This window comes from Nematolebias whitei, chromosome 14, assembly GCF_014905685.2.
Source record: "Nematolebias whitei isolate Nwh7 chromosome 14, NemWhi1, whole genome shotgun sequence".
In the NCBI taxonomy this organism is placed as follows: domain Eukaryota; kingdom Metazoa; phylum Chordata; class Actinopteri; order Cyprinodontiformes; family Rivulidae; genus Nematolebias; species Nematolebias whitei.
The window spans coordinates 16,490,587-16,514,566 of NC_056511.1; the positions used below are offsets into that span (position 1 = coordinate 16,490,587).

Below are 23,980 nucleotides of genomic sequence, written 5' to 3' on the forward strand. Positions count from 1 at the left end.
AGTATTAATGATTTTTAATCCTCATTCAAAGTAGAAATCTAGTTAATGTCTGTTACAGAGTAATTATTCATTTTCTTGATCTTCTGTCTGAAATGAGCAGGTTGTAAGTCGGTCAAAAGTCGGAGACAAACGCAAACAAGTTTGTTGGAACGAACTGTCATGTTTTTAAATCCTCTCAGACGTAAATAGAGAAGCTGGCACCTGTTTCCTCCCAACTCGCCTAAACATTTCTCTTGTCTGTCTCAAAAACATTTTCTGTCTGTTCCAAAACATTTTTCTGTTTTTCTGACTTCTAGTGACCTCTTACGTCACAAAAAACACACCCCTGATTAGCTCTTTCAGCCAATCAGGACTTCCCAAATGAACCGGAAACAGAACTCTTTAAATGTAGACACTTCCTAGTTCCAACCAGTGCGGTGGGAGAGCAGTTCAGTTCGGAGGGCAGAACCGAACAGAAAAGTTGCTGGAGAGAACAGGAGGTTCCAGACATGATCCGAAGTTCTTCCGAGTCTCGTGGGAATTATGGAATCTTCCACATCTGAGTGAAACCTCTGACGGACTCACAACTCATGTGAGCCCACCCGGGAGGTGAACGTGTGTTGAACGAAGTACTGTCACTACTTCGGACGATTCACAGCTGTTCCTACGGAGACGCTGGAAAGGTGGCGTTAAATGGAACTCCGTACCAGTGGAGACATCTTTTACAGGTAAAGAGTCGATTTCCACTACCTAAGTGTACCGAGGTGAAGCTGGGATCGAATGGAGAGTGCCGTTCTTATACAGACACATATTCCCTCATCCATCTTTCCCTCTCCATTTAAACTTCATTTCCCATCTTTAAAACTCTTCTATCTTGCCAGTAAATCATCCAGATATTTTCATAAATGTCTGTTGTAATTAAGCTGTGTTATTGCTTCAATCAGAATAATCACGTGTACAATGTTTGATGTTAAACTTTGATTCTGTTAATAAATGACCGCATTCATTTTGATGGGTCAAAGAAAATTAACGTCTCACGTCACTGATCTCTGTCACATATCTGTCAAGTAGCTCGAAAAAGAGAGAACCCGTTTAAATTAAGTATAATATCAGGTACTTGAACTAGTCCAGATATAACATGTAGTGGAGCTCCGAAGCTAACGAAGCTAACCGACCTATCTCACTACATCAACCTGCTTACGACAAATGAACAACATAAGTATCAGCTGCAGAATTGCTGAGGTTTACTTATGAATACATTTGCTCTTAAAAGGATAATTCTCATTCCATAATGTAGTATTTTCTATTCAAAATGTCGTCAAAAGCAAATAAAACAAAGCAAATAAATATGTGATCTTGGACCTGGATTATTGAGCATGCATCAGGATTTGTGATCTTAGGTTTCAACTAACGCCATGGATCACTTTACAGGCCTTATACCCATTGAGCTCATTTTAAAGGACTTTGTTAACTAACTTTATTTGATTAAAAATAAAAAACAAAACTTCACTTTCAAATTCAAAATGACAAAATGCACTTAGATTTGAGCATTTAATAATTTTTACGATCATGATGGAAATTGCTATATTTGCATATTGCCCAGGACATCCTTGTAAAAGAGATTAATAATCTCAATGGATTTCTTCCTGGTAAAATAAAGGTTTAAAATGAATAAATAAAATAAAAAACAATAGGTAACAAGTACAATTTCTAAAATGTTGTGTGAAAACCTCATTGAAGCAACACTAAAATAATAGTTACAGCACGTTGCTGATACCATTATTACTTGACTGACCTGAAGAGTGTTTTCAGCTCAGACTTGTCCAGCGGCTGGGATGAAAACACCTTGTAGACTCCAGCCTCTTGTGGCTGCTTGCGCCGGAACCCTGCAGAGATGTTGACAGGACAAGCGCTGGCCACGCTGTTGAAGAACAGAGTGGGCGTCTCGGTCGTCAGGACACTGGCGAACGGAAACAGGCGGGGGTCGGCGAAACCAAAGAAAGAGGTGTTGAGGTAACCATGGACGATCGTTGCTACGGTGCTGTGGTAGCTGCCGGGCATCAGATCGAAGGGAGGCGTGAAATTTAGAAACTCGAGTCCAGAACCAAGACCGTCCTGGAGCGGAGTTGCCAACACTACGATGTCGTACAGCTCTGATCCTGCTCCTGCTGCTGTGGTGAAGTTCAGCTGGTACTGCAGCGCCTCGCCTGGGGGACAAAAACAAAAATATTTCAGTACTAAATTAAATGTTTCAGATTTTTCAATTAATGCTTATTTGATTATTTGGAGACATTTGCAGCATGCGTCCTGGTGATTGAACAATGAAGTGTGAAGGAGACACAGCTGAGCTACACCTTTGATTGGGGAGAGAAGTGACAGAAATCATTTCAGGACTGTTTGAGTTGAGAGGATGAAGTTGGATGTCGTCATCATCATCATCAAGACTACAACAAAACAGCGGCAAACAGTATTTTATTACAAAACTGAACTCCCCTCCAATTTTTATTTATTTATTTTTTCTTCTTTCGGCTGCTCCCTTCCTCAGGGGTCACCATAGCGAAATAATTAGCACAAAAACTTGGCAATTGTTTTTAAGCCGGATGTCTTTCCTGACACAACCACAGACCACCGAGCTACCACAGCCCTCTGTGTGGAGCAGAGAGAGGCTATCTAGGGCACCCGGGGGAGCAGATGGTGGGGATTAAGGGCCTGGCTCAAGGGCCCAGAGTGAGGCAAATGAGGGTGAAGGCAGGTGTGGGTGTTTGACCCGCATATATTTTGACAATGTCGATCCGAGGAGTTTTTATATTACAGTAAATATGACGATAGTTAAAATCAAATGCTGCAATTCTGAAAGCTGGGGCTTTTTCTCCTCTGCTTGATTTCTATCAGTCATTTCTGATCTTGATTTCTTTGGCTGAAAAGAAAATTCAAAGCCAAATTAAACCAGATTAGTAGCTAAATATCATTCCAGTTGGAAAACACTGAGTTGGAGAACCTGAGTGGATGGGGGAGATGGACTGGACCCGTGCCTTCAGCAGGTTAGCGTTGGCCATCCTCAGTAGACCAGAACACATGAGCTTGTTGCCTCCTTCCACTGCCCACAGGTTGTTCTGGGCACCAGCTAAAGAAACAGCACCTTGAATCAAACACACACAAACACACAATTAAGGAACACAGCCAAGTGCTATAAACCAATTATCAGCTGCCCACACACTTTCCTGTTCTCTGGATCCCACAGGCCCTCCTCCTTTCACCTTCCTTCTCTTTCCTTTCCCTCACTCCTCTCTTCTCTTTGCTGACCTACATCAGCAGGGATGTGAATCTTCATGCAGCTAAATTCACCACCTTCATCCTGCCACTTCCCTAACACCCCTGCATCTCCTCACATTCAGCTGACCTACAAAAGCGGGGATGCTGACATTCTGCCCATAGTTGACCCTCATAATGGGCGCGATGACTTCGTCAATGAAGCGCTGCGACACCCCCAGCTCCAGCAACGAATCGGACAGCGGCCTCCTGGTCATGTTGATGAAGCCACTGCCTCCCAGAGAGTTCAGCAGCTCCTCCACGGAGCTGAATGCGTAGCCGTGGGCTTGATACTTATAGATCCTACAGCGTAAACACAAAGTATAAGCAGACAGATTTAGAACACTTTATTTTCATCAGTCATCTCTGAAGCTGAGAAACAGAAACAGGCGCAGTGTGTTCAGATTGAAGCAAGAGAGAAAGAACCGACGCAGAGATAAAGCACTTCCTGAGGGAGGAAATCAAGGCTGGTGGAAGAAGTGATGCACAAGTGAAATTCTGAGGCAGTTGAATGTTTCAAAACATAAACTGAGCCATGAAAACTAAAATTAAAGCAAACGGTTTTCAACGATTGATGAGACTCCAGGGGTCTTTTGTCTCAGCTGATATCTGAGATGAGCTTTCTATCATTTCTGCATTTTCTCAGAGAATAAAGACAATGTGAATTTCATTACAGCGGCAGCTCTCTTTTAATTGGTTAAGAATTTCGTGCAGATGATTCGCTACGTTTATGAAGAGCTCATGCTCGAACGGTCACAAGCTGAGTCAAAGTTTTGTTGTGATAATATCTGCAGAGGCTGAAAGTACATGATAAAAACAAATAAACAACTAGTGCAACAACTGAAGCTATTGTCGTGAAAATATATTATATTATAAATATTTTTAATATGAACTGCACCTAATTTATAATTGGCTTTGCTGGAACAAAACTACAAATGCATTCAAACTCAGCAAAGTCTAATTTAAACCTACTTAAACATCCTTCATGATGTTTTTAGTTTTAAGTAGCCTAAATTAAAACGCATTTAGGTGTTTGAAAAATACGCATGAGAAGCACAACTTTAAAACTGATAAAACTAAGAATACAAGTTCCAATTCTGCAGCAAGAAAGAGGACAAACAAACAAACAAAAGGGCTAAACATCAACACCAGTTTCTAGAACTTAATCGGATTCACAAGGACCCAGTTTAAGTTCCTGTTGGCAAAATATCTCATGAACCAATGGATAGACTTTAAATTTACTCTGAACTAACTAACTTTTGCATTCAGCCACTTCCACTTTCAAGATGGCTGCCACAACTAAGCAACCTTAGCAAACAGGAAACTGGCTATGCTGCCAGTTTTACAGTTACTTAGGTCTGTCACGATAACAAAGTTTGCTGGGCGATTAATCGTCTCAGAAATTATTGCGATAAAACAATAAAATTGTTTGAAGTTTGACAATAACTAGTAATTGGCAAATTTAAGAAGAAATGTTGGTTAATGTGTTTAGTGTGGTACTTTTCATCGACCACCAGATGGCAGTACAAGACTGTTTGAACTGAAGGATGGATAGTGAAGGAGCGAGCAGCGTGTCTCTTTAAGAAAAATGGGAGGGAGGCCCCTTGATGTGACATCGGCTGACACGGTGACATGGCGGACGCTCGGTGTGGTTTGAGCTCTTTAGCATAGCATTTTTCACACAAAGCTTTTAATAAAAATAAAAAAAGTCAGTAAACAAGTTCTCAGCTTCTTTTTGCAGAGAAAAACTAAGGCACGGGTTTCAACTGTGAATTTTGGAGCTTCAACAAAACGGAGGTTTTTTTCCAGAGGCCAGCCTGTTAGCTTAGCTCGTAGCTTAGCTTCTCAGCTTAGCTGCGTTTAACGATCCAAAAACGTAATTTTGGATTGTTAAAACAAATTTTAAAGAGAAAAGAGAAAGGGAGGGGTCAGTGAATCGCACTGGAGTTGAGCCTTTTATCATCCAGTGTCTTCAGTAGAAAGAGACATGAAGAAACGATAAAGCTAATAAATGAAAATGAGGTTGATAATCTTCATTTATCATGCGATTACTTAATTTATTGTTTACTGCGACAGGCCTACAGTTACTGAACTTAGCTGAAGATGATTTTAGTTTAAATCTTCTGCATAAGCAACAGCAAGCAATATTCACTCCTTCAAGGAATGCCTGGCCTCCAGTTACCTCATAAATTTCTCCATAATCTCCTCCACCCACATCTGCAGGCGTATGAAGCTGATCCCGTAGCGCCACCACAGACGGAACAGGTCTAACAGGTACCAATCCGTCTCCTCCAAAATCACATCCTCTCCGTTAAAAACTGCTGTCTTTCCTGGCACGTTACGGCGATGCCTCAGGCCTGGAAGGGCAAACAGGACAAAGCACATGTGGAATTACAATTTCAAAAGCTTCCACTGGCGACAGCTGTTTGACGTTTTAAATAACCGTAAAAAAGACTTGAGTGCATTGACTCACCTAACTGTTTGACAAACTCCTGCATGTGGAGGTTAAGGGAGTGAATGATGGAGCCTCCAGACTCGTAGTCGTTGTGATTGACAGTTACGGTGGCGAGTCGGCCTCCAACTTCATCCTTCTCAAACACGTCCACCTGCACCTCTGGGCCAAAGTGTTGTTGCAAGAAATGGGCCGTAGCGCTGCCGCCTATTCCCGCTCCGACCACCGCTAGAGAAAGATGAGAAAATTGTGTTTTTTAATTGTCATCAGGTTTTATTGTATTGAGTTAGAGTGTGAACAAATACCAGTGTTTCCCCTACCATTATACAAGTGGGGTGCCCCACCCCGTCAACCGAATTGAGCACCCCACCTATCAAACCAAACTTGCCCCCCAACCTGCCCACCCGGCACTGACATAGCACTAAGCTAGCAGTGAGAAATTCAGGTTCTCTAGCTATAAAGCTAAAGGAAGCACTCATGTTGCCTCTTCCCTCATGCTAAACACCCCCTGCCCCCACTCAAAAACTGTTAGTACAAGCTGCGCTCAGACAATTGTCCGTCCCCCCCCCCCCATCAACAAAAATCATGGATGAGATGAGCCCCCCGCCATGGCAAGTTAACTAGGGGAAATACTGAATACATATATTGGACTCTTTTTTTTTTTTATTGGGGGTGGGGACTGTACTTATATTTCACCTTTCTATCTTATCAACACTCAAAGTGCTTTACACTCCAATCTGTGTCCTCATTTCCAAATTCATACAGCACTCTACTAGATCTCTGCAAAGCTAATTGAACAAATCATTCTAAAGAGAATAATCAGTGTTTTATCACATTCATACACCGATGGGACACACATCTGAGGCTATGAGGGGTTCAGTGTCTTGCCCAGGGACACTTTGGCATGCGACTGCTGGTGGATTTGAACCCCCAACTCTTGCTTAGGAGGACGACTGCTCTAACCACTCAGCCACAGCCGCTGAAGGGAACATTTGTAAAATGCAATGCAAACAAAATTAAGCAAACTTGAGAAATGGAGGAAAGATAACTTTTTTTTTAATACAGCCTTAAACTGGACTTGGAGGTCAGTATAAAAGAGAATATAGAAAATTTGCTTCTGAAAAAAATTAACTAAATTATCCTGTTACTAAAATGAGGTGGACAAGGCTTTACTTCTTCTTTTGGCTGTTCCCTCTCCAGGGGTCTCAACAGCGAGTCATCCTCCTCCATCTCATTCTTTCCTCACTCTAACTACCTCCATGTCCTCTCTAACTGCAACCATATATCTCCTCTTTGTCTTTTTCCTGGCAGCTGCATTTCTAACATCCTTCTACCAGTATACCCACTGTCCCTCTTTTGGACATGTCCAAACCATCTCAGTCTGGTCTCTCTAACTTTATCTCCCAGTTGTTCAACCTGTGCTGTACCTCTGATGATCTTATTCCTAATCTTATCCATCCTTGTCACTCCTAAGGAGAAACTCAACATCTTCATTTCTGCAACTTCCAGTTCTTTCTCCTGTCTTTTTGTCCATGCCACCGTCTCCAGACCATACAACATAGCTGGTCTCGCAACTGTCTTGTAAACTTTTCCTTTGACCTTTGCTGACACCCTTTTGTCTCCTTCCACTCCATCCTGCCTGGACTCTCTTTTTTACCTCATTACCACGCTCCCCATTTTCCTGGACAGTGGACCCCAAGTTCTTGAAGTCCTGCACCTTTGTGACCTCTGCTCCTTGTAGCCTCACTGTCCCACCTGCCTCCCTCTCATTCACACACACTTACTCTGTCTTACTATGGCTAACTTTCATTCCTCTTATTTCAAGTGTGTACCTCCACCTCTCCAAATTCTCTTCCACCTGTTCTCTGTTCTCAACACAGAGCACGTCATCTGCAAACATCATCCACGGGGATTCCTGCCTGACCTCATCTGTTATTAATCGGTCCATCACCAGTACAAACAATAAGGGGCTCAGAGGTGATCCTTGATGCATTCCCACCTCCACCTTGAAGCTATGTCACTACTCGCTCCAAGACTTCAAGTTTTGTTTGGTTCATGTGATGGGCCTCAACCAGAGAAAATGGTTTGAAAAAATATCCGTTTTGAAATCGTTGTCTTTTAAACATCCTTATCTCTGGGTTGGTTTTATTTCTACACTGCTGGTTAACGAACATTAGCAGAATTTTGCGCCTTGATTGAGCTTATTAAACAAAACAAAAAAATAAGCGTTTATCTTGCCTATTTTTGAAGGCGGAGCTCCATCGACAGGAGGGGATGCCTCCTGGTCTCCAACAGCCGACCAGACAGTTAGCACGACGGCCAAAAGGGAGAGCTGGAAGCCACTCATGGCGGCAACAACAACACAGGAGTAGAAAAAGGTTACCGAGTTCAGTTCAGGAACTTATCTTCAGTTTACTTCATATATAAAAACAGCCTTAAAGCATGAATAACATTTAGATGTGTTTAACTGGGGTAAACAAAAAAAGTAAATGTTAAAGGAACCGTTACTGCACAGAGGACGCTAGTAGATTGGTGAAGATGATGCGGAACAAGTCAGGGGTCCGCATCATTTAAACGCCGGCGTCCTTGGTGGCGTCGTCTGCTGCGTGTGTACGCCGAACTGCGATGCGGCTAGCACAAACGTAACGGGGCTGCTTTGATTCGGGACAACTTTCTGTCGTCCTGAATAAATATCGATGGATAAAACAATAAATATGGTGAGGGGTTTAGAGCTGCGCAATAACCAGCAAGTAATTGTTGCTGTTTCTCTTCCTTTCGCTTCCAGTAATATTCAGATCACATTGAAAAATAGTTCCTAATTTAAGGTAACACCTCATCCCGCCGGCAGCTTTTAACCTTGTGATTAAAAAGAAGCAGACCCGATAATGAATAAACGATCACATCCGGCAATATCACGTGATTTGAAATGTTTCGACCAATCAGAGCAGTCTGTTATCCCAGCTGCTGTCGGAATGACATTAATAAGTACAAATTAAATAATCTTTTTTGGGATTTAGTAATGTTCAAATGAGGCTTTAAGAATTGGCTATTATTGATATTTACATAAAAGTTTTTTTCTTTCAGCTTTTTGATTTTCTTCGACCTGCTCTTGTGCCTGTTACCTCCCTCTTTACCTTTTGTTAAATCTCTTAATATTCTTCTTATATTCCCATCTAGTCCTCTCTTTGCACCATTTCTGATAATTCAATCTAAATTGGCCATTATCAAAAAGCCTTAAAGCTCTTTTTTAAGAAGTTATCAAAGTCATAAAAGGCTCAATTTCCAAAAATCTCTTGCAGTCATACAAACCATGCTTATAAACTATAAAAGTGCTGCAGTGATAGTGACATTTTAGAAACTAACAAAAACTTTATCACAGGTATTAAAAAAGACAGAACAGTACATCTTATTGAAAAACAGTTGCTTTTATTCGAAGTGAACCACCGAGCTGAAACTAACATTCACACCGAGCCGCAGAGGACTAGCAGTGGAGCTGTAAGGCTTAAGGACGCCTCAAACAAATGCACACATATTTAACCCTGCGTGCACCAAGCACGCACGCACACACACATCTTCATTTACATCAGATATACATCTGTGTGGCTGCTCAAACAGCCTCATTACTTTCCCTCTCCCTCTCAAGTGGTCAGTCAGAGGAAAGAGGTCATGGGTCACCTTGACTTCAGGTAACCTCTGCTCCCTGCTGTTACCGTAAACGCAGGACGACTTCAGGGCTAAGAGGTGACGTAGCAGAGACCTTGACCGTTCATCTCTAAGCAATTTAACCCTCAGCATTAACACTGCAAGGCCAGTCTGAAAACTGGGGTTCAGAAGGTGCTGAAGGGAAGTCATGCTCTGGCCACAAGGAGAGCAGGGAGGGGCACTGGCCATGAAGGTTATGTTGGTCACTTTGTAGAACGTCGAGTTGGCTCAGAGGCGGTGGGAGGAGGCGGTGGGCCACGTCGGTCCAAGTCTTCGATGTAGAACATGATAAGCTTCCTGCGTTCCTCTGGAACACACTCCAGAACGAGGTACCGCTTGTCGTTCTGAAGGATCTTCTCCACATCCTTCAGATGCTGATCTGACTCATGGATCAGCTTTTTTGACCTGGGAGAGGAACGAGAAGAATCAGAACCACCACAGTAGTAACAAACTCCGTGAAGGATCTACGTTGAGATTAAAATTCGTTATTGGACACGTCTCTGTAACAAATAAAACAATTATTTTAAACACTATCTGTCCACCGGTTACAAAACAGATGTCAATAAATTCAACAAACTCAAAAGAATAAATCATTCAACGCCTACAGTGCATCATTTGATTTAGTATAATATAAAACAAACAAAAAAAAAAAACATTTACTTTACATAGTTTCACTGGAAACTGACTAAAGTAGATGGACACATAGCTAAAGTACTGACCAAATAATGAGCCATCTGGAACATTAGATTTGTGATAGTTCTTGGATCCAAATCCTTTATTCGAGGTGTACCGTGAGGTTCAGTCAACAAAGCAATATGAATAACTACTTTTCAAAGTCATTAAAAAAATGTATTTCTGTCTGAAGGACACCCAGACCTGTATGTGATGAACTTTGTCTCTTTCAGCAGAGTTCTGAAGTCAGCCTTGGCGGTGATGTACTTGTCTTTGATGTAGTCTTCAAACTCTCGCTGTCTCTTCTTCAAAAAACACAAAACATCATGACCATGGATATCCAGGAAGTTATTACATATTTCAACTCCACATTTGTTTAAAATATTCTTACTCTATCACTGGAAGAGAATTTAATACAGCGAGGGTCATCCTTGATGACTTTTTTCACTTCCTTCCATGTAGTTGTTAGAGTGATCTACAACAAACACACGGGCAAAATTGAAAAACCTATAAATGACTTTTTCACAGGTGTCAGAAATAAAACCGAGGCCCAGATTGTTCAGTACCTTCCTAGGTGCGTTGGGTACATTTGGTGCTCCATATTTTTATTTCTTACCATGCTGGTCTCATCCAGCAGCTGTCTGAATTGTTCTTTCTTCTTTTTGGCCAGAGCTTCTACGTGTTCGTTAAACAGCTTCTCTTTCTCCTCTCTTTCCAGTAGCGATGCAGACTCCCAGCGATGGTCCTTTCGCAGGTTGCGGCGAGTGTCTGACCATGCTGCGTCTGAAGAGCGCACCTGAGAGGACAGAAATTTCTCAATGCACTGGGTCGCAAATAATCACAGCAAATACAAACCCATCATAGCTCACCATGTCAGACATGAGAGCTTTGAAATTCTGAATGGCCTCCTCCCTTTTGTGCTGCTCCCGTTCTCGGTCGATCTCTTTGGTCTGTTCCGATCGGGCCTTCTGCACCTCCCGCTCCCTCTCTCTGAGACTGGCCTCAATACGAGCCTGCCGCTCCAACTCGCGCTCCTTCTCGATGTCCACATTCTGCACGTAACGACACACATTTTCTTTGTGACGTATTTATATTTTGTACAACATTTCAAGCGAGAAAAAGTGATGCATAGTGTGGTTCATTACTCAAGCCTCCTCGTTTTAAGCTAACGCTGTATTTTAGCTCTGTAAGCTGTGCAGCAGGACCATGTCCGAAAAATAAAAATTGTGGAAAATGTTACATCAGATGCGTTTAAACATTTATTTATAGCCATATCTTTGACAAAATGTAAACTTAGTTATAAAAAGTCCATTTTGCAGCTTTGTTTCCAGACAAATCACAGATTACTAACACGTAAAGGTAACATCTTGTCAGGTTGTAACTGTTGGGGGCTAGAAGGCAAACAACAATTGCGAGGGAAACACCAAAATGTATTGCAACATTTGTTAAGGTTCTCAATTTCATTGCCTGAGTTGCAGAAGTTTACAATCTTGTCACTTAATGAATTTTAAACAATTTGAAAAGTTTTTTGCACCAATTTTTTTTTTCTCAAAATAGTTTCAGAGTCATCGTGGGTGTCTCTAACTCATCTCAAGAGTATTTTATGGACGATATTTAGAGACCTTTTTATGGACAATATTTAGAGACCTGCGGATGAACTCTCCTATTACAGAAAGTCCCAAATCTAAATCCCACCTTGATGATAAAAATATAATAATATATATAGACAACATAGTAAATTGTGACAACATCCTCTCATTTAAAGAGCAGCTCCTACCTTTGCTTGTTTTTCCAAAAACTGTTTGAAAAGTTCCTCTCTGAGTGCAGAGCTCTCCACGGCCTTGTAACGAGAGTCGGTCTCTAACCTCTCCTTCACTTTGCTCCATCGATGGCTTCCGTCTGTAAGCTGCTCACTTAGGAGATCATAAAAGTCTAGCTTTACCTGGGAGCAAAAAATGGAAACACGTTTTCATTAAAGTCTGTTCAAATGCATGCCGAACAGCAAAACAGCAGTACTGCAGATGATGGAACTTTGTAACCTACCTAAAGACACATTAACAGGACAACAAACACAAGATCTAGATCACAGATCTAAATTCACAAAAAGCAAAGGATAGCTGTTTTAATTTAGCGTTGAATCTGCATTAATCAGCCACAACATTATGACGACTGAGTTCAAGTAACACCGTTTCTCTTGACACAATCAAAAACTTGTGTTAAGGTCTATATATCATGTTATATTGATACTTGACACCAACTTAAACATTTTTTTTCAGCCCTATCAACTCATCAGACTGTAATTATATATATATATATATATATATATACACATTATAATAATATGACTTTAATAAAACTGCTGCTGGGATTACTTGGACACAACAAAAGCAGCTGGAGTAGGCTCTACAGTAGGCCCTCGCTACTTCGCGGTTCGACTTTCGCAAACTCGCTCTAACACGGTTTTTCAAATTAAGATTGTAAACAAGAAAAAAAAAATACACGACACGATTGGTACCTTTAATATTACTCACGTGATCGGGACAGTGCAGAATACTGTACAGTAAAACGTTAACGGCAAAATAAAATACTTCAGACAGGCGCTGCCCTTTTGTAGTTTTTTCCTCAGTACGTCTACACTGTATCGTCGCTCATAAGGACTACATTTCCCTGAAGCCAACAGGGCTCCGCCCAGAAGCCGCGTTGCTTTCTGCTGAAATACGTAGAGGGAAAGCTTTGATTTGATCTGAAAAAGTTCGGTCCTTTACAGTGACTTCGGCACCCAGCGGATTCAGAGCCGCACGGAACCGGACCTGAACCGGAACCCCAGACCCATCAGCGAACCTGTGAGCTGTTAGTCGGCCCATGAGGACTTCCAAGAAGGGACAAGCAGCCGTATGTCCGGCGTTCTCTCTGGAGCCCACCACTTCTACCCTGAGCCAGAGAGCCGACCAGAACTGGCAGGGTAGATCCGCCAAAACGGAACCAAGTCGGCTGTTCTGCCGAGTAAAATTTAGCAGCTACAAATAAGTATGTTGTTAAAATTAGTAGGTTTAAGAATTTTGAACATTTTGGGCTTTGTTGCTGCAGGGTAGGTCTGCAGAAACAGAACCGAGTTGGACCATAACCGAGAACCACTACTGTTCTGCCAGCTGGTGAGTAAAATTTAGTAGCTACATATATGCATGTTGTTAAAATTACGTAGGTTTAAGAGTTTAGAACATTGTAAGGGTGTGGGAAGGGTTTCTAAAGCTTTAAAATATATATAAATATTAAAATAAATATAACGTCACTACTTTGCGGATTTTCACTCATTGCAGGGGTGGGGTGGGGTGGGGGGGTGTTCCGCAACGTAACCCACACAATAAACGAGGGACTATATAGTTGTGGCAACAAATATAAAAAAACATTAACGCCTGTGCTCAGAACACAGGAGATATATCTTCAATGTTAACACAGCTGCAAGAATAAACTTTTTTTTTTTTATATTTTTAACCACCTACTCTTTATAATATTCAGGATCCTGGTGGAAACACTGAAACTCAAGACTACAGAAACTTTCCAACCCTTTACAAATGTTAAAAGGTTTAAGTGTTCTGCATTAACAAAATAAAAGAGCCCAGTTTTCAGTAAAGGATACCTTCTCTCCTCTGGTTTTGGAGTCCTCCTTCTCTCTCTTCCTCAACGCAGTCATGAATTCGATGAAAATAACTTCCCTGTCCTTCATCTTCTCGATGGTCTTAAACCGAGAATCTCTGCCGTGCTTCATAGCAAATTCACTAAATGTTGTTCTGCAAAGATTGTTTTTTAAAAGAAGTAAATTAGTAAAACTTTGAATTCTACGAAATATGTTCATGCCTCATAAAAAAAAGTTATTTTAAATATATAAAAATCTAAATAAAAAAAAAAAGCATCTGCAACATTAAACTAATCATTTCTTTACTTAGGTGAAAGCTTGGCCTCCTCCATCATTCTCCTGAAATCATCCTTGGCCTGCATCAGTTTGTTCTTCTTCTCCTTTCTCTCCTCTTCCGCTCGTGTCTTCACGTACTGATCGAAAACCTGAAGATATGTTTGTAACAACACGAGTGAAGGACTTTAAAAGGGCACAGAAACGCTGAAGAAAACCAAAACATGAACAGAAAACAAACCTGTTTCCTCTCTTTTGGATTGAGTAGAAGGTAACGTGGATCAAACACAATCTTGTGAAGTTCTTTGTCCCAAGTGGAAAAGGCAGACACCTACAAACAAAACAAAAACACTGATTTTAGACATAAAAATTAACTTTGTACACCCCTAAAGTCCAATACTGACTTAATAAAGATCTCAGTATGTTTAATAAAACTAATTTGTTGTCTTTTTTTAAGCCATAAACATCAGTCAAACTGAAAAGAGATAACACAATACATTAAACACCCACTGTAATAATTTACATTTATAACACATTACCCCTCTCTCCAGAAGCATTTCTCTGAACTGAGTCATCCTGGCCTCTAGTGGCACTATAGCTCTTTCTCTGGCAGCCCTGAGCTCTGCCTCCATCGATGCTTCTTTCTCTGTGTCTGTCTCCTTCAAGTCCTCCTTCCTGTCAATTTGGAATCACAAAGATCACCAAAAAAAACAACATTTTTCCAAGTTTTAAATTAAGCTAGAAGTTCAAGGCAGAAGTCTTTATGCTTTTAGCATCTTTGAGTTCCTTGAAAGAATCTATGTAAATCAAATGTTTTATTTTTATTGTTAAAAGAGGAAGACGTTTGACATCTATCGGTCCCAGTGGACTTACTTTCTTTTTTTGGCTTTGGTTGGCTCCTCATCCTCATTATCTTCTGTAGCAATGGATAACTCTGGCTCCTCCTTACTGACACCTGACCACACAAAAGTCATGCAACATAAAAGAAACAACCAAACGTGTTGCGTTCATTGTCAAAAAGTATGCTTGTCCTCACTCGTCTTCTTGCCGTCCTCTGGGCCTTTCTTGTGCGGAGGCTCCTGAATGTGTTTGTCGACATCAGCGCGGCCGATCAGCTCGTCGGGTCGGTCCCACATGGACAGTCGTGTCGTTGGGTTGTAAAAGAAAACACGATCATCTCCCGTCCATACGACACACCTGACCAGAGGAGGAAGTACAAAGCATTCTTTTTTTTTTTTTTGTCACAAAGAGAAGCGATGATGTCATTGTGGGTTTGATGGGATGCATACCAAGGAGTGCCAGGGATTGGGTTGGTGGCTACAGGCCTGGCTTTCTGAGCTGCCTTTTCCTCCTCTGTCAACTCTTTAGGCTCCTTCACAAAAACAAACAAAAAATTCAGCAAGAAATGCACAGCTACTACTTGTTTTGTTTAATTTTACATTATTTAACCAATAAACCCCCCAAAGTTTGAAGCATTACTACAGATTTAGTTTATTGCTTCTTTTGCCTTATAACTACGGTTTCAGTGTATCGTTTTATTGTAATAAAGGCAAGTCTGCTTCACCTACCTCCTTCTCATTATTAATGTCTTCTGATTTGAGTTCCTCCGCTTCCATTTCCATTGCTTCAGCCTCCTCCTGCATCAGACGCTCTTTAGCTTTTTCGGCTTCTTTTGCTAACAACAAAAAAAGGTGAAAATATACAATCTGAAAATGAAATATTGGTAGTAGGGATGCACGATATTATCGGCATGGTATCGTATCGGCCGATATTAGCATTAAAGTTAAATATCGAACATCGGCCATTCCATCAAAATAACTCACCGATATAAAAGATTCTGTTTTTGTATGACAACCCAGTGACAAGGATGCGTGCAGCGGCAGCACAACGTGATGACGTCATGCGCGTCTACCTGATCTGATCACGGCGGAGGGGAAAAAGTCAAAATGGCGGCGATGTGGAAGTTTTTTTCGTACAGGATACTGGATTTCGACGATTTTTGGACTACGTTGAGGCTCGCTACATCGTACCAGTCAGAGATATTTTTCTGACGTAGCCTTACCCGAGTTACAAGCCGTCATTTCCGACATCATTGAGAAGCTAATAGCCGATAGCACTTGGGTGAATTTTACCACAGACATTTGGACGTCAAGTGTTAGCCCCATTAGCATGATTAGTTTTACGGCCCAATGGATAGACAAAACCTTTGAACTTAAAAAGTCTGTCATTCATGCACAGGAGAGCAGAGGATCCCACACTGCAGCTAGAAACCCAGAACAAGCCTCCACAAGTAAAACAGCATTGCAGGTGGCTAATGCTAATAAATAACATTTAACACTTTTCATTAAATATAAGTTAAAGTGCTATGCATATGGCTGTTACTGAATATATGTCACCAGCTCTTACACAATTTTTGTAGCAAATAAGCCTAAATAAGAGGCTGACAAAGGAAAGTATATAAAATATATCAGTTATCGACCAAATGTTTTAACATATCGGCCAAAAATCCAATATCGTGCATCCCTAATTGGTAGGGTTCTTATGAATTTGATTGTGCACCATATCTAGTGCTTATGTTTTCTTAGTATTTGACGTATTTACGATCAAATAAATAAAAAGAACTACTCCCAGTGCAAAGTAGAAACGTTAAACCACTTTTTAAGTTAATGAAAATGGTGCACTTAAACAAATAACACTGTTCACACACTACAACCTTAAACACACCTTAATATTAATGTATATAATAAAAATGACATTTGTTTATCTTTTTGTTAGGTAAACTACATTTGAAATGCATCTTTACTATACTTTTAGATTGTTACTTTTACGAAATAAGAATAACAATTCTTGTTTAGTACAAGTAGAGTAGTTTATCACAATGTGAAGGCAGTGCCTACCCTTTTCTATTAGAGCCTGGGGTTTCTCCCAGGTGGACTCCAGGGTCCGGTTGTTGTAGTAATACGTTTTCCCATCAGCTGTTTTGTACTCTGACCACTCAGGGAGCTGCAATGACCCAGCTAGAGAAGCAGGTGCTGCTGAAAGTGTCAGCTGGGGGTGCATCATGGAAACTAAAGGTGGGCCCATACCGGGGAGCATGCCTGCAGATGATCAGAGGAAACAAGAGAGTTGAGGGTTAGTTATGATAATTGATCTTCTTAAACAACTCAAAGAAATTGATATAGAATTCTAAGTCATGACAATGTAATTAAATAGACAAAAGGAGCCTGGATTATCTCATTCAGTTATTATTCTCCTGTGTATATTTATAAACAATGTGCTCCGTATGTCAGTTGGAAAAATGCAAACAAACCCTTAACGAAGAAACAGGTTGTTGGGATAATTTAGACTAGTTATCATATAGTACAGCCAGCAGATGAGTCACAGCTCTACTGTGTATGGTTCTTTCACTACAAGCTGCTAATTAGTTTGTGTACTAAACTGAGTCAAAGTTGATGAATGACCCTCAAAATGTTCCTTTGTAAAGAGAGTAAGTGACATATTGTATGTAAACAACTTTATATATCTTCAGAAAACATCTAGTTGAACACAGACACAGGTCACATACACAAATAAACAAGTAGTGACCGCAGACCAACAACCATGCCACAACAAGACAGCAACAGCAACTAACGTTGATGGGACAAAGATGATCTCTGTTAACTTATTTAAAGTCACTAGACCCCTGAATGAAAGAAGATTGTTCCCAACATTCAAAAACAAGCTCCATTCTAAGACTTCATCACAGTAAACTGATAAAAATGAGTACACCTGACACCACATTCAGAAGACGTACCTGAAGTGCAGAAAATTGCAGCTGTATGCTTTAAACTATATACGTTGCTAAAAATGTGGAAATAAAGTGCTGCTTTGTTTAATCCATCGTTAAAAGAATAGTGTCATAATGAGAACTGAAGCATGTACGATCACAGTCAAGCTGCATATTCTGTTTCTATCTGTAGGAATGGCTGAAAGTCACCACTGTACACTGAATGAATCATGTTCACAGCAGTCAACGCCATGCCACTGTTTGAACGTCCCCATATATACAATACGATGCATGTAGACACCACTCACTACCATGCCATCTAATGTAGATCTGAGAGGCGAGCGGCTGGGTGTTTACCGTTGGCGCTGGGGCCTGCCTTTACACAGGGCGCACCTACTATCTGCACCATTGCTACACCTGCAAGAACAACGGACAAGCAAGCATGTGGTTGGACACAGCAGGACACGAGACATCAGCTACCAAGGTGTGTAAGTGTGTGTGTGTGTTCTGCCTCTTCATTTGGGACAGCAGTTGCATCATATTTATGAAGCTGTTTTGCATTATGCACATAAATATACACAAGTGTTTTATTTATGTGTGACATATGTAACAGGCTGAACTAAAATTCTTTCATTTGGGGAAAAAAAACATGTTTAAGGAATTCTCAGTCTGCTGAAAAGCCATCTGTTCAATCTGAGACACAGCCCTGTAAATGTGTGAATCACTTAATCCATAAAACAACATAAACAACTGATTAGGATTATATAGCACTATCAAATTACACCAAAAAGTAAGGAACTACAATATACAGGCTGCATTTTTGTCACTCACATAGTTTAAGCAGAATTTAGAGACATGATCTTGTGTTTCTAAAGCATTCATTTTAGCCAGCAAAAATCGCCGGAAAAAAAAACAAAAAAAAAACTACTGCCTGAACACCTTGTGCACTGAATTCCACTTATTTTGCAAATCAGTTTTACTCTAAACAGAACTCACTTTTGATTCCATGTACTTTCCACCGGTTTATGTGAAAATGCTTTGTAGAGTGACGCTACAGTGACCCACATAGCAACATTTGCAAACTGAACAAGACAAAACACTGAAAAATCAGACTCAAAAGACTCTGAACAATAAATGTACAACATAGCTAAATGAGTAATTAGTTAGTTATAATGTTTGTACAGTTGTCGTGCAGCTCACCTGGTAGAGGGATGTGCATGCCTGGTAAAGGCACCCGGAAAGGTGGCACCATGACAGGAGGGAAGGCAGGTATGGCTGCAGTGGGCTGGGCCACACTGTGAGGCAGAGCTGCAGGCAGCAGTGGCACAGTCTGAACAGCTGTGACGGGTGATGGCACCGTGGAAACAGTCACTACGGTGACTGGAGACACAGCAACAGTTGAGGTCACTGTGGCAACAGGGGAGAGGTCTGCTACAACTGTGGCTGCTGGGAACAACATACATTTTAAGTTTAGCTTAAGTGTGCATGAAAGCTTGCATACTAATTGTTGATATGCACCTGAGTATTTACCTGAGATGGTCACAGAGGGCGAGGGGGTGGTGACGGAGTCAGGACTGGAGGTGTGTGTGTGGGACAGAGTTGAAGTTGGAGCCTGAGTAGTGGAGGCTGCTCCTGCTGTGCTGGCTGTAGTGTTACCACTGCTGGAGCTGACAGCTGCAGTCACACCCACATTAGCACCTGAACCTGAACCTGCAGACCCCGCTACAATAAGAGGGTTAAGTTCAGACTGTTGAATGACCTTCACACCATCTGGTTTACTCCACGATGACTCTCTGGTCCGAGCATTATAGTAATATGTCTGTGGGGGTAATAAGAAAAAAGACGACAGTTGGTGGGGTTCGTCTGCAATAATTATGTACATTCTTTTCTCCATAATTACAAGTGCAACTTTAAATTTAGTGTTAAACATCTTGTTACAGGTCGAAACATGCTAACAAATTACTTTTACTAAATCTGAGTCTCTTTTAGGCTATTGGTGGCCTTTTTCAGACAACCTCCTGTAAAGCTGCTTAAAGGCAATGAAGTGATCACCCTCAGTGAGGAAAAAAGTGGGACGTCTGTGGGAGCAAACATAAGCCGCCCATCCTACCTTTCCTTCTGATGTCTTGTTCTCGACCCAGATCTCCTCTGCAGGGGTAGGAGTGGGGCTTCCGGATGAAGGAATGGGAGGCATCCCAGGGGGAAATAACATCCCAGGAGGAGGTGGCAAGCTACCAATGGGAGGGGGAAGAAATGGGGGTCTCTGCAAAAAATATACAATCTAGAATTTAGTTTTCAAACTCTACGGAGAGAAATGAAACAAAATATGAGTGATGAGGCACGGAGAAAGTGCCTCATCGGGTAATCAGTCATCTAGGTTTTCAGCAGCTTAATGAAGACTCAAATTTCAGAAGCTTTTTGCATCGGTACCGTTTCATTCGGAGATAAGCACAGCATTAAGAAATCAGTTACAGTAAAATCTAGAAAGAAATTATGAAACATGCTCAAGCATAATCATCTTTCATTAATGTGCATTGTTTTGAGAGCGAATGTTGCAGTTGTGTTAACATATAGGAACAAAACAAAACAATTTCATTGTTTGTCTGTTTCTTTGTAAAATACTTGTTAGAGAACTTAATACCAACTTTCTAAAATTAACTTTTAAACATCTTCTTGAGAATTCACACGTAAATTATCTTAGTTATACTGTAGTTATCAAAAGAAAATAAATGAACCGTGTTATTGTTTTCATATAGTAAATGCATATATAAAAATGTCAACATCCATGAACAAACTTGCATTGTAAAAAAAAAACTAACGGTTTTCTAATGCGTTTCTAATGTGTTATATACATTCCTTGTCTCTATGTTTTGTCTTTACAAAGATGGTGTCTTGCCAGTGTAAAGATTATCACTCTAACATATTGACATGGGAACTAAAATAAAAACCATGTTACAGACTGCTCATGTTACACTGCTGGTGTGAAGTTAGACTCACACTCACACAAAGAAGACCATTTATATTGCACACTGAATTTTCACCTGAAGGTGAGGAGGTCCAATAGGTGGTGGCATGCCTCCTGGTGGTGGGATGGGTGGCATATTCGGGTCAAAGGGTGGCCGAGTAAATGGGGGTCTTGGCGGGGGTCCCCTCATCATTGCAAAAGGAGGTGGTGGTGGCCTAAGGAGTGGTGGAGGACCTCGTAACACTGGGGCCTGAGCAGGTGCAGGAGCTGGGACAGGGGTAGGAGCAGGGCCGCGGAACCGCACAGCCTGCTGCGCCATTCTAATAATGCAATACAAAGTTAATAAATAAAGTGATGCTACAACTTGATGACTAATGAAAAACATGAGCTACTGAGTTTATCAAGTCAAAGTGTGGTGTATTACTATTTAGAAGCAAAAATGAGTACTGGTAACATGAAAAAAAATAGATTTGAACATTTTTTGTTGTAAAAAGAAACTTTAACAGGCCATTTGTCATAAATAGGCAACTGTCACAAAAAAAAGTGAAATGTCTTGTTTAATAAATCATTTTACCCCACAAAAAAGTTAAATCATGTCATCTGGACAGATCATCATCACCATTTTACACAGCATTACTTAATTGGAGAATATGAGCACCAGAAAGAGAGAGAATTTCATTTACTTTTTTTATACTGCCCCACCATTTAAAATGTAATCACTTATGTACTGACACTTTTCTATAATTACGATAAAACGACAATTTCCAACTAGCTGCATTAACCATCCGTGAAGTTTACCTATTAAGTACTGATTTAAACTGAGTATCCCTACAGTTTATTTGAGGTTTTCATGTACAGTAAAAATAAATACTGCAGATTTGACTGTACTGTATATCACTTCTACCATGCCACAGTATCTACATGCGTTTTAATATGGTTGATTTTGTTGACCTTTTAGCTTCAATTTTTATATATGAACAACTTTTGGGAAGAAATTAGCCAAATTACAAAAACCCACACGTTAGATAAAGTTCTTCAAAGATAATGAGTAAAATACAGCAAGTGTAAAATCTATAAACTGCAAGTATTGCAGCAATTGTCAATCCTGACAGATGATACTGTTTATTTTTACAATTTATATTTTTGCTATTGTTGGATGTAACTGGGACCCTGTGTACACAATTTCGTTCCACCTCATGTACCATATGCGACGTGAAAGACAATAAAGAACCTTGAATCTTGAATGATAATGAAGGTGTTACAATGGACGGAAAGCGCAATGTGAATCAGTATAACTTTACCTTTATAAATGAATCGGTGTTAAACATGCAATTATTCGTTTATGTATGTTTACAGATATGTGAAAAAGCTTGGAGAAAAAAAATATGCTTAGATTCTTTTGTGGTATAGCCAGTGGATTGTGTACGCATAAATCCATGGATCGTTTCTAGCTAACAAGGCTAACAGAAACTCATTCCATTCAAAACATTGACGAAGTTGTGTGCATATATTTACCTATGTTATAGCTTAGTTAGCTGGGTAATAATTATTAACAATTGTATTGTCTGAACGCAAGACTAAGGCCCAGTGAGTTGGCAGCCTAGTATGATTAGAAAGGTGTCTGTTTACCGCCTAGCGGAACAGCAAGAAAGCTGCAACATGGGCTAGTTAGCAACAAGCTAGTTAGCTGGCGTGGCTACATTCACAACTAAACTGCTACTTATCGCAACATTTCTATCATAAATACCTTCAACCATATGCATATAAAATACTGGCATGTGTTCAACAAAACAATCTGCTCGTATTTATTTTAACGTCTAATTTTCTGATTTCTGACCTGTTGTCGTTAAACCCCACAGTTTCGCTCTCTGTCTGGTCCGCCATTACAAGAAAATTTTAACTATTTTCTTCCTGGAAACGCCCCTAAGTGGGTTTTACGTGTGTGATTGGTAAACCTTTGCTGTCAATCAGTACGAGGCGTGAGTATCGCTCACTCTGATTGGGTAATAATTTTCTCGCGACTCTTGAAACTAACGTTGACTGGTTCGAGTGAGTCCCAGTTGTTTCTCGGTGTATCTTTGTTCATTGATGATAAATCGGAACACTTTTTTCATAGTTCACAATGTTGATCGTGATGTTTATTTTGTTACATGTTTTACCCTCTAACGCACGGTGTTGCAAAATGTAGATTTTTTTTTTTTTTTTTTTAGCAAATTACCAATATTTTAAAATCAATTTAAATGCTGATTGACCTGTACATTGAAGGTGAGGCACATTTTAACCAAGTCCATGATTGGCAGTGATGGCCAAATAAAACTTTTCTAAAGCTTTGAAGCTTGTTTCGACAAAAAGGTTCATTACTCGAATATTTTCAACACAGTTGTCTTTAGCGACATCATGTGGCTAAAAGTATAACCAGCAGCTTGAAAATAAAGCAAGTTCAAGTTGTGTTTATTTGCCATGCAAGATTAAAACAGGGTTAATGAAATGCTTAGACTGAGAAGAACCGAAGCCTGAAAAGAACTGCCTTTACAGCGTCTGGAAACAAATAAAACAGGCACACAATTTTGAAATAATTTTTAGATGCTCTTTAAAAACATTTATGCTGCAGGTGATGGCTAACCAACCAGACATTGCAGTGGTTAAAAAACCCATCAAAGAAGGCAGCGATCACAGCCGCTCTAAACAGAAGACTGAGGAAAACCAAGGTCTGAAAAACTAAAATAAAGAAGTTGTGGAAAGTGGCAATGGTCACTGGTGCATTTTTGCTTTGACCCTATCGTCCTGAGATAGTGACTCCAACAGATTCAAGTAGCAACCTCAGTGATCTCTGTTCAGAAGAGCTGTATGAACCCTTAAGACTCCTAGACCTTACACATGAAAAATGGTTAAGTGTAGAGTTTTTCTTTATTTTAATGTGTATTAACCTAAACAACATATACATTTAATTTTTACAAGCGTTTTCAAATTCAATAAACATAAAAAGACAACACTAAAAGTTCAAGTCTGTAGTGAAATATGTTTGTTAGCTGACAAACTCAAAAGGATAACATTTATAAAGATTCTAACTTCTATTCTAATTAAGTGGTGAATCACCAGAGATTGCTGAAGTTGTGTTAGAGTTCATGAGGAGATCTTGGCTGATACGAGCAGGGTAAGGCGTCTGCTGCACGGTTTCTGTGCTGACAGGAGCCAAGTTGAACACCTCACTCTGCTGGGAACGGTGGT

The 23,980-nt window shown here is 40.4% G+C and overlaps 3 protein-coding genes across 5 annotated transcripts in view; all 3 read right to left on the reverse strand.

The window, feature by feature from the left end:
* The window catches only part of LOC119420857 (clathrin interactor 1), a 218,685-nt gene that overhangs the window by 170,018 nt on the left and 24,687 nt on the right, over positions 1 to 23,980 (reverse strand). The window lies entirely within an intron of this gene.
* On the reverse strand, positions 1,762 to 8,087 carry LOC119420742 (prenylcysteine oxidase-like). Its single transcript, XM_037688171.1, has 6 exons — positions 7,979 to 8,087; positions 5,762 to 5,968; positions 5,471 to 5,645; positions 3,380 to 3,591; positions 2,978 to 3,118; positions 1,762 to 2,186 (listed from the first exon to the last, which is right to left on the reverse strand). The coding sequence occupies exons 1-6, from the start codon at positions 8,085 to 8,087 to the stop codon at positions 1,762 to 1,764; spliced, it is 1,269 nt and encodes a 422-aa protein (XP_037544099.1).
* On the reverse strand, positions 9,187 to 22,638 carry tcerg1b (transcription elongation regulator 1b (CA150)). 3 transcript variants are annotated; one of them, XM_037687910.1, is made up of 21 exons: positions 22,590 to 22,638; positions 20,829 to 21,072; positions 19,898 to 20,050; positions 19,318 to 19,606; positions 18,988 to 19,230; positions 18,145 to 18,204; positions 16,919 to 17,119; positions 15,590 to 15,696; positions 15,311 to 15,393; positions 15,058 to 15,218; positions 14,895 to 14,976; positions 14,561 to 14,696; positions 14,263 to 14,352; positions 14,055 to 14,173; positions 13,752 to 13,902; positions 11,892 to 12,056; positions 10,984 to 11,166; positions 10,731 to 10,910; positions 10,506 to 10,589; positions 10,319 to 10,419; positions 9,187 to 9,847 (listed from the first exon to the last, which is right to left on the reverse strand). In XM_037687910.1, exons 1-21 carry the CDS (start codon positions 22,634 to 22,636, stop codon positions 9,646 to 9,648), a joined length of 3,081 nt encoding a protein of 1,026 aa, XP_037543838.1. In that variant the 5' UTR covers positions 22,637 to 22,638; the 3' UTR covers positions 9,187 to 9,645. The 3 variants fall into 3 exon arrangements, with proteins under 3 accessions (XP_037543838.1, XP_037543837.1, XP_037543839.1); XM_037687909.1 differs by having other exon boundaries at positions 18,988 to 19,233; XM_037687911.1 differs by lacking the exon at positions 18,145 to 18,204.

Bases quoted from the DNA above. Each gene is read 5' to 3' on its own strand.
- tcerg1b (XM_037687909.1), bottom strand. From the start codon at position 22,636: ATGGCGGACCAGACAGAGAGCGAAACTGTGGGGTTTAACGACAACAG. The intron at 15,697-16,918 runs GTAGGCACTGCC...TTTTGTTGTTAG, and splicing joins CCAGGCTCTAATAGAAAAGG to CAAAAGAAGCCGAAAAAGCT. The intron at 9,848-10,318 runs GTCTGGGTGTCC...TTCCTCTCCCAG, and splicing joins ACAAAGTTCATCACATACAG to GTCAAAAAAGCTGATCCATG.
- LOC119420742 (XM_037688171.1), bottom strand. From the start codon at position 8,087: ATGAGTGGCTTCCAGCTCTCCCTTTTGGCCGTCGTGCTAACTGTCTGG. The intron at 5,646-5,761 runs GTGAGTCAATGC...TTGCCCTTCCAG, and splicing joins GGAGTTTGTCAAACAGTTAG to GCCTGAGGCATCGCCGTAAC. The intron at 2,187-2,977 runs GTTCTCCAACTC...TTTGTCCCCCAG, and splicing joins CATCTCCCCCATCCACTCAG to GCGAGGCGCTGCAGTACCAG.